Here is a 10,168-nt window from a genome sequence, read left to right as displayed (position 1 = left end):
AGTCCAGATACGAAGTCCATGGTGATCCGTTGCCACTTCCACTCCGGAATCTCTATCTGCTGAAGCAATCCACCCGGTCTCTGGTGCTCATACTTCACTTGCTGACAATTAAGGCACCGAGCTACAAACCCAACTATATCCTTCTTCATCCGCCTCTACCAGTAATACTGCGTCAAATCCTGATACATCTTTGCGGCACCCGGATGAATGGAAAAGCGTGAACTATGGGCCTTCTCTAGAATCAACTCCCGAAGCCCATCAACATTGGGTACACAGACCCAACCCTGCATCCTCAATACACCATCCTCGCCAATGGTCACATCTCTGGCATCACCATGATGAACCTTGTCCTTGAGAACAAGCAAATGAGGGTCATCATATTGCCGCTCCCTAATACGATCAAACAAGGAAGACCGAGAGACCACACAAGCTAGAACCCGACTGGGCTCCGAAAGATCCAATCTCACAAACTGGCTGGCTAGGGCCTGAACATCCATCGCCATAGGCCTCTCTACTGCTGGTAAATAAGCCAAACTCCCCAAACTCTCTGCCTGACGGCTCAAAGCATCGGCCACCACAATTGCCTTGCCCGGGTGATACAAGATAGTGATGTCATAATCCTTCAACAGCTCAGGCCATCTCCTCTAACGCAAATTAAGGTCCTTCTGCTTGAACAGATGCTGCAAACTCCGGTGATCAGTATATATCTCACAAGGCACACCGTACAAGTAATGACGCTAGATCTTCAAGGCATGAACAATGGCAGCTAACTCAAGATCATGGACAGGATAATTTTTCTCATGTATCTTCAACTGTCTGGACGCGTAGGCAATCACCCTACCGTCCTGCATCAATACCGCTCCAAGTCCAACTCTCGAGGCATCACAATAGACAGTATAAGACCCCGAACTGGTAGGCAGTATCAAAACTGGGGCTGTAGTCAGGGCTGTCTTGAGCTTCTGAAAGCTCGCCTCACACTCGTCCGTCCACTAGAACGGAGCACCCTTCTGGGTCAGTCTGGTCATAGGTGCTGCAATAGATGAAAACCCCTGAACAAATCGACGGTAATAACCCGCCAAGCCAAGAAAACTACAGATCTCTGTAGCTGAGGATGGTCTGGGCCAACTCTGCACGGCCTCCACTTTCTTCGGATCCACCTGAATACCCTCTCTCGAGACCACATGACCCAAGAATGCAACGGAATCCAACCAAAACTCACATTTTGAGAACTTAGCATACAACTTCTTCTCTCTCAAGGTCTGGAGCACTGTCCTCAGGTGCTGCTCATGCTCTCCCCGACTCCGGGAATACACCAGAATGTCATCAATAAAGACAATGACAAAAGAGTCAAGATATGGCCGGAATACACTGTGCATCAAATGCATAAAAGCTGCTGGGGCATTAGTCAGCCCAAATGACATAACAAGGAACTCGTAATGACCATACCGAGTCCTGAAGGCAGTCTTTGAGATATCTAGCTCCCGAATCTTCAACTGATGGTAACCTGAGCGCAAATCAATCTTAAAAAACACCCATGCACCCTGAAGCTGGTCGAACAGATCATCAATACGAGGCAAAGGATAACGGTTCTTCATTGTAACCTTGTTCAACTAGCGGTAATAAATACACATGCGCATAGAACCATCCTTCTTCTTCACAAATAACACAGGAGCACCCCAAGGCGATACACTGGGCCGAATAAAACCCTTATCAAGTAATTCATGCAATTGCTCCTTCAACTCCTTCAACTCAGGAGGAGCCATACGGTACGGAGGGATAGAGATGGGCTGAGTGCCCGTCAACAGATCAATGCCAAAATCAATGTCCCTATCAGGTGACATGCCCAGAAGTTCAAACACATCAGGGAAATCCTGTACTACTGGGACTGAATCAACAGAAGGAGTATACATACTGGTATCTCTCACATAAGCTAAGTACGCATCACAACCTTTCTCAACCATACGCTGAGCCTTAAGGAAAGAAATAACTCTACTGGGAGTGTGACCTAAGGCACCCCTCCACTCAATACGCGGTACACTTGGCATGTCCAGTGTCATGGTTTTGGCGTGACAATCAAGAATAGCATAATGGGGCGACAACCGGTTCATGCCCAAAATAATATCAAAATCAACCATACTGAGCAATAATAAGTCAGATCTGGTCTCAAAACCACCAAGAATAACCAAACATGACCGGTAAACGCTATCCACAACAAAAGAATCTCCCACAGAAGTAGAAACATAAACTGGGGAACTCAAAGAATCCCGAGGTACCCCCAAATGCAGAGCAAAATAAGAAGATACATAAGAGTAAGTGGAGCCTGGATCGAATAGAACCGATGAATCTCTGTGACAAACCAAGATAGTACCTGTGATGACAGAATCGGAGGCAGCGGCCTCGGTACGGCCTGGAAGATAAAATATCTGGCCTGGCCTCCCCCTCGAGGGCGACCTCTACCTCCCCGACCTCCACCTCTGGCTGGCTGGGCCGGTAGAGTAGCAGCTGGTGCTGGAACCACAGCATGAGAGCTCTGTGAGGCCTGCTGTGGCTGAGGGGTCTGCGGAGGTGCACCCCTCCTGAGTCTGGGGCAATCCCTCACCATATGGCGTGTGTCACCACACTCAATACAAGCTTTGGGAGGACGTGGCAGCTGTGACTGGCTCGGGCCAGGTCTGCTGGACTAACCACTAGAAGCACCCCGTGCAGGAGGCGCACTATAGACGGGAGGTGCATAATAAGGCTCCTGAGGCCTAGGTGGAGCTGGAATATCACTGGCTGCTTGAAGAGCTGAATGAACGGGGCGACCCATATGACCCCTACCATGACGACCTGCAGCTGGGGCACGGGCACCAGAAAAATGGCCCGACTCTCGAGACCTCTTGGCCTCCCTCTCCTCCTTGTCCCTAGCGTGCATACCCTCAATCCTCCTAGCAATGCTCACCGCCTGCTGATAAGACACATCCGTCTCTAACTCACGAGCCATGCTAGATCTGATGCTGGGAATAAGCCCCTCAATGAACCGGGGAACCTTCTCGCGGACCGTAGAAACTGAAGCTGGGGCATGTCTAGCCAAGTCAATGTAACGGACAGCATACTCCGAGACAGTCATAGTACTCTGGTGCAAACGCTCAAACTCCGCGCGCCAGGCATCCCTAAGACTCTGGGGGACATACTCCCTCGTGAACATATCTGAAAACTGAGCCCAAGTCAGGAAAGCTGCCTCATCCGGGCTGTCTAACTCATAAGCACGCCACCACTGATAGGCGGCTCCTCAAAGCTGGAAAGTAGTGAAGGAAACCCCGCTCGATCCTGATATGCCCATAGTGCGGAGAATACGGTAGCACTCCTCCAGAAATCCCAAGGCATCCTATGATGCTAACCCACTGAATACCGGAGGATCATATTTCATGAACCTCTCAAGTCTCCGCTGCTCATCCTCTGAAGCCGCTGCCCTATCCTCGGGCTGAACTAGTACTGCAGGCGGCGCAGGTATAACCTCTGGGACCTGCTCAACTTGCACTCGCTGCTTAGGAGTGCGGGCGGCGGGAGTCTGTACTCCTCCCCCGACCTGGGATGTGGCTGCAGCAAGGGGAAGCAACCCTGCCTGAGCCAAAGTGGTGTAAATACTCATAAACTGTGCAAAAGTCTCCTGGAGTGCTGGAGTAGTAGTGGCAGACGTATCGGGTGTCTGGACTCCGGCTGGTACTGCTGGTGGTGCCCCGGCGGCAGCTCGCGAGGGTGCTCTGGCTGCACCACGAGCGCGTCCTCGGCCTCTACCCCGGCCCCGGCCCCGGCCTCTGGCGGCTGCAGTAGGGGGCGCGGGTGCCTGATCCTCTCGGGTAGTGTGTGTCCTCACCATCTGTGAGAGAATAGAAAGACAGAAGTTTAGTTGTGATGTCAAAAATCTCGCACGACAAGGAAATCAAATGAAGTGGAATTTTTCCTAACAGTTACATACCCTCTCGTAGATAAGTACAGACGTCTCTGTACAGATCAGCAAGACTCTAATAAACTGGCCTGTGTTCCGTGACTCCTATGAACCTAGAGCTCTGATACCAACTTGTCACGGCCCCAGTTCGCCCTCCGTGAACTGTCGTGACGGCACCTAGTCCCTACGACTAGGTAAGCGTAACAAGTGCGGAAAAACAATCGAAACCTTGCCGAAATTATAACTTAAACCAAGATTTAACAAAAAGGAAAACGAAATGATAAGTGCCACTCGGCACATACGGCACAATATCTCAATCTTCTACAATACTATCCCAAAACCCGAAAACTCATAGAAACACAAGCTGAGGAAAATATAGTAAAAATGCTCTAACTTCGGAATGTCTACATCAACAGTATGATAGAAGGGCTAATACTACAAGATAGAATAAAGATGGAGAATCTTCGGTCTGCGGACGCGGCAGATGTACCTCAAAGTCTCCAAAAGCTCTCCCTGCCTCAAGGATGGTAAGTCTGTGCAGCAGTACCTGGATCTGCACATGAAAAACATGCGCAGAAAGGGCATGAGTACACCACAGCGGTACTCACTAAGTGCCAAGCCTAACCTCGGTTGGGTAGTCAAGAGGAAGGTCAGGGCCCTACTGAGGTTAAATAAGATACAGGTTTAACAGTGTGAAATGACAGTTAAATAACACAAGATATAAAGGACAGCAACAACTATTACAAGGCAAGGAAAAACACAGTAAAATAACATAACTCAACTCCGAGATAAACAACCGGGATCTCCCAGGATACCGTCCTGTAGTCCCCAAATATAAATATCATGTCTAGTGGATCTCTCGGGTGCAGTCCCGTAGTCCAACTCATAAATGTGCAGGGGGATCTCCCGGAATCAGTCCCAAAGTAAACATACAGGGGAGCTCCCGGGATACCGTCCCGTAGTCCCAAAGTAAAGTGCAGGGGGATCTCTCCTAATACCGTTTAGTAGTTCCAAAGTAAATACACAGCAACAACAAAAAATTCAATCCAATCAAATTCATATCAAGGTGAAGCAGGTAATCCTAACCTAGCATGATTCACGTAGTACAGTTTAAGACAGTTAAGACAGATAGAGCAGTTTAGTCAAGTAGACATGTTTCTCTAAGATACAACAGGTTTAATGTCCAAACAGTGTAAGCAAGGGAGGAAGAACACAATTCAAGGCTATTTCTAAAGAAAACCGGATTTCCAACAATTAGCACAAGTACGCGCTCGTCACCTCACGTACGAGGCATTTCAATTACCAGAATATCAATCCTAAGGGGAAAAGTCCCCCACACAAGGTTAGACAAGCCACTTACCTCGAATAAAGCTCAAATCAACTCGAAACCACGCCTTTGCCACGAGTATCCGACTCCAAATGGCCCAAATCTATTAAATTCAATTGCATATTATAAATAACATCTCAAGCAACTGATTCTACGATTTAATTCAAAGCTAATACGCGATTTTATGTAAAATGACCAAAATGCCCCTCAGTCCAACGTCTCGGAATCGGGTGAAATTTATATTTTCAGAAACCTCGTACTCTCACGAGTCTATACATAACAAGAACACTGAAATCGGAGTCCAAATAACCCCTCAAATCCCCAATTAAAGGTCTCTTAAACTCAAGCCCTAGTTACCCCTTTTCCCAAATTTCTCACCATTAATTAGGCCTTTAATCACATAAAAACGAGTTATGAAGTCAAGGACATTACCTCCAAGTGATTTCCTTTTGATTTCCTCAAAAACCCCTCTCAAAAGCTCCAAACCCGGATGAAAATGGTGGAAGAATAGCCAATTTTCGCAAAGGCAACTATTTATATGATCTGCCCAACTACTTCCTCATTTGCGGCCCTGGGACCGCATCTGCGGTCCCGTTTCTGCGGACAAATCCTCGCATCTGAGACTTTCATTATGACCAAGTTTCCGCATCTGCGGTCTTCCACTCGCAAATGTGTTTCTGCTTCTGCGGAAGATCCACCGCATCTGCGGAACCTGATGAACCAACCAAAATCCGCTTCTGCGGTCTCCTTAGCCGCATCTGCGGCACCGCATCTGCGGTCCCCGAACCGCAGATGCGAAAATATTAGAAGCAGCAAAAATCTGCAATCTCTTAACTTCAAAATCTTTCCGTCAACCATCCGAAATCATCTCGAGGCACCCAAGACCTCAACCAAAAGCACCAATAACACCTAATACTTCATTCAAACTTGTACCAGTCCTTAAACCACCTAAAACGACATCGGAAACTCGAATTAATCAAGGATTTAAGCCTAAGAACTCCAAACTTCCTCAAAATACGCTTTCGATCAAAAACCTAACCAAATCACGTCCGAATGACCTGAAATTTTACACACACATCCCAAATGACATGACGGAACTATTGCAACTTCCGGAATTCCATTCCGACCCTCGGATCAAAATCTCACTATCGGACCGGAAACTTCAAAAATTCAACCTTCGGCATTTCAAGCCAAAATTAGCTACGGACCTCCAAAACACAATCCAACCACGCCCCTAAACCTGAAATCACCTAACGGAGCTAACGGAACCATCAGATTTCCATTCCGAGGCCGTCTTCACACTGTTCCTACTATGGACCACTTTCCAACACTTAAGCTCTCATTTAGGGACTAAGTGTCCCAAAACTCTCCGAAACTCAAAATCGAACATCCCGGCAAATCAAAATAGCAAAAATAAACTTGGGGAAAGCAGTTAATAGGGGATTGGGGCGTAAATTCCAAAAACGACCGGCCGGGTCGTTATCGAAGATGGTTGGAACTTGTTGTGAAACCTCGGAACTTAAGTTTGCTAGCAATTTTGACATTCACTACTTGAGCGGAGAAAGGCACGAGTGAATAGGATTTTGAGCACGCAAGAGCCAATTGGTGCAAAGTGTGATACACGAGGGTTGAGCGACATCAAGTGAGTTGGTGAGGACTTTTACTACTAACTTGTTTGCTCCTTTTGTAGGTATCATGGAGTACGGACAAACTTCTAGTCCTACTTGTGATCCAAGGAGTGAGACTCCGATGCATGAAGTTGTTTCTATGCTTTATGACATAAGCGAGAAAGTTACCAACTTAAGTGAGAAGGTTATCAAGATTACCATATGACAACACCGAACGGATGCAAGGTTGAATTCCATGATAGAGGAATCTCACTTGAGGTAACAAGGAAAGGAGCATAGTATGACGCTTACTAATTCCTCTACTACGCCCTCTCCTTCACAAGTGCGACAAATGCTTCAAAAGGAAAATTTGCAACACAACCAACCCAACCAAATACCACAAAACTTACCAAAGCGACCACATTCACCAAGGGACCTTATTTTCCTCCACCAAACTACCGTACCTACCAACTACCAACACAAACCACCATTTAGACCTCAAGCACACATACTCATAATATCACCAACCCAAATGACCCAACCTAGACCACCAATGAATCTACCTCCCCAACGTATGCCTCAAGCACCACCAAGGAGTGACAATCTCGCTCCTCCACCACCCATACCACCTCAAGAGCCTCGAATGATTAACAACCCACTTTTTCAACATAATCATGAGACCACCTTGAATGAGTTGGACAACTTCCAATAAGTTTTCAATGTCGAATATAGGGGGGATGAAGTGAACCAAAGGGGAAGAGGCCAAATAAGTTTGAGAACATCCTTGAAAAATGCAAAGAGAAAACGTAAGGACGAGAGACAAAAGAAAGAGAGAAGTAAGGGAGAGAAAAGTGACAAACTCTAGAGTGAAAAAAGGAGAGGAAGTGTGGAGTGAAGTGAGTGAGTCATCACAAGAAAAAAGTGAATAGCTTGAAAAGAAAATGAGAGAAAAGAAAGAGGGAAAACAAAAAGAGAGTTGAGGATTTCCTTATTCTAATACTACTAACCTTTCTTCACGGATGCAATAAGTCTATGTTAGCAGCTGCGGCATCTTGCTGGGAGGGTTCAATTTCAGCAGCTTGCCGCAGCTTCAGACATTCACTATCAAATGCACTTGTCATCATTTTCTGCTTTGAAACTGCATTCCTGTGCAGCTTTCAAGGCCTCTTTTCTCAGCTCAGCCTCTTCAGGATCCTCTTCCTCTCCAGGTCTAGCTTCACTGGAACTTAATAACATTTCTTGGTCATTTGTCATTTCATCACCTAAAGTCACAACCTCAGATGATAAAGTTGATTTATTTTGCATGAAATAGCGTAAAGTTCAGTTTGAGATAGCAGAAAGTTGAGCCTCTGTTGTTGCCTCTTTGCTTCACGAAGCTCCTGTTCACGCTTCAAAGCCTCTGCAGCTTCTTTTTCCTCCCCTTTCCTTACTTCTGCCTGCAACATTAAAAATTTACATCTTAGGAAGTCCTCTTGTCAAACAGTCAACAGCAGAAACTCGTGAAGAAGTATGTTCTTTTATTATATTCAGTCTTCTAGAGGAAACACGACTAAGGACATGCATCTTTATGAGTCCTTAATCCTGATAAATGTACACTTTCTTTTCTCATAAGTGTATCAATACTCCATTGCATAGCTTTAGCAGGTAAACCAACATATAACCCAAAAAAATATTGGCTGAAAAGAAACTCTTACGGCAACAATATCATCAATCTAACATGTCGTTATCATATAAAATAGGGACAGAACTAGAGAGCCAGAATAGGTGAATATACTTTATCACCTTTCATTACTTCTTCAGGATAGTACAGGCTAAGATGAATATACAATGTGGTAATAGTCTGAAAACCATCAAAATAAAGAGCTGCATCTTTGCTAATTAAGAATGCAGCTAACCATGCTTGAAAAAAGAATGGAGGTAACCATGGCTGACTTTTCCTCCCTCCCTCCTCTCCGACTGCTCAGGTTGCTCTCGAATAGCAACTTCTCATACATACCATAATAGCAAAAAGTTCACTATGAAATAATGTCAAAAAGGTAGAATTTTAGTACCATCTCCTTGTCAACTCTCGTCCAAAACACGAGCATGTCCCTAGCAAGTTTCCTTGTACGAATTGTAGCACCTCTCATCACCTTAAGTGATCTGCTAACTTTCATTTTTATCTGAAAAAGGGAACCCACCACTCAAGTAAAACGTCCGAAAGACAACTAGCATGGAAATTTGCAGAATCGCACACAAATTTGTTCAACAAGATCCAGGACGTGCTTACCTCTCTCTGACAAGTTTCTGAAAACCTCTTGGCATAAGTCAATTGCTTCCTGTGGAAATTGATGAATATCTTATGATGTTTTGGGATTTCTTTCTTGACAAGGTTTATCCAATATTTTCCAATCTTATCCATTTCTTCCTTCTCAATCACAGAGGGATCCTTCTTCAGTTTTGGCTTTTTGGGTAGACTACGTTCAATAATCTACAGCTCCAAATGACCACTCATATGTAAGCAACATGACTGATGCCCATATAGCTATGAGATAAACAAAAACTGACTGCAATGCTAAAGAGGATTACTGACCTCATAGGTGTCTCCTTTCTCTAACACTTTCACATAATAAACCTGTAAGACACCACCCTCTGAGTTTTTAAGCTCCTCTGAGATATCGTCTTTGTTCTTTTGCTGAGAGATTGTAGTGGCACAAATTTTGTTGCTCCACTCTTTGACGGTACTGACTCGCTCTGTTTCGGTGTACCTTTAGGTCAACCATGCCTGTGGAATCAACAGTACAGACACCAGACATATTCAAGGGTACTCTTAAAGATATCAATTGAAAGGCCTCCAGTGGCTTGTAAATTGTTACGAGCAGGTAAGTTGTCATTTTCCTGAAAGTTGATCTTTTTGCTCAACCTCTATGGAGATTTTGCTTGGCTGGCTTATAACATTCAACTTTATCTGTCAGGGTTTAAATGGCATTCTTGCTGATGAGATGGGTCATGGCAAAACTATCCGGGCCATGGCTTTCTTGGCTCATTTGGCAGAAGTAAGCGATCTAGTTATTTCATGTTTTATTTATCAACTGTCTTGTAGTAAATTATCATATCAAAAATCTTTCTGGCTGAGAAGTCTAGTAACTTGGCTTCGTTGATCTCTGCAGGACAAGAATATATGGGTTCCCTTTTTAGTTGTTGCTCCTGCATCAGCCTTGAACAACTGGGCTGATGAAATTGGTCGTTTCTGCCCTGATCTAAAAACTCTTCCATATTGGGGAGGGTTACAAGAGCAAATGGTACTTCGGAAGAATATTAACCCAA

General features: G+C 45.2%; 1 protein-coding gene across 1 annotated transcript; it reads right to left on the bottom strand.

The window, feature by feature from the left end:
* Positions 1-7,147: 7,147 nt before the first annotated feature.
* Positions 7,148-9,735, bottom strand: LOC109207674. The gene is made up of 3 exons (XM_019370639.1): positions 9,656-9,735; positions 9,435-9,609; positions 7,148-9,332 (listed from the first exon to the last, which is right to left on the bottom strand). The coding sequence occupies exons 1-3, from the start codon at positions 9,733-9,735 to the stop codon at positions 9,021-9,023; spliced, it is 567 nt and encodes a 188-aa protein (XP_019226184.1). The 3' UTR covers positions 7,148-9,020.
* Positions 9,736-10,168: the final 433 nt, after the last annotated feature.

Source organism: Nicotiana attenuata, unplaced genomic scaffold, assembly GCF_001879085.1.
Source record: "Nicotiana attenuata strain UT unplaced genomic scaffold, NIATTr2, whole genome shotgun sequence".
NCBI classification, from domain to species: domain Eukaryota; kingdom Viridiplantae; phylum Streptophyta; class Magnoliopsida; order Solanales; family Solanaceae; genus Nicotiana; species Nicotiana attenuata.
Note: the sequence above shows the minus strand (reverse complement) of the source record. Positions and strands in the feature narration are given on the sequence as shown.

Coding starts and splice junctions, on each gene's coding strand:
- LOC109207674 (XM_019370639.1), bottom strand. CDS start 9,735: ATGACAACTTACCTGCTCGTAACAATTTACAAGCCACTGGAGGCCTTT. Junction 9,610..9,655: donor TTAAGAGTACCCTTGAATAT/GTCTGGTGTCTG, acceptor GTTGACCTAAAG/GTACACCGAAACAGAGCGAG. Junction 9,333..9,434: donor AGAAAGGAGACACCTATGAG/GTCAGTAATCCT, acceptor TTGGAGCTGTAG/ATTATTGAACGTAGTCTACC.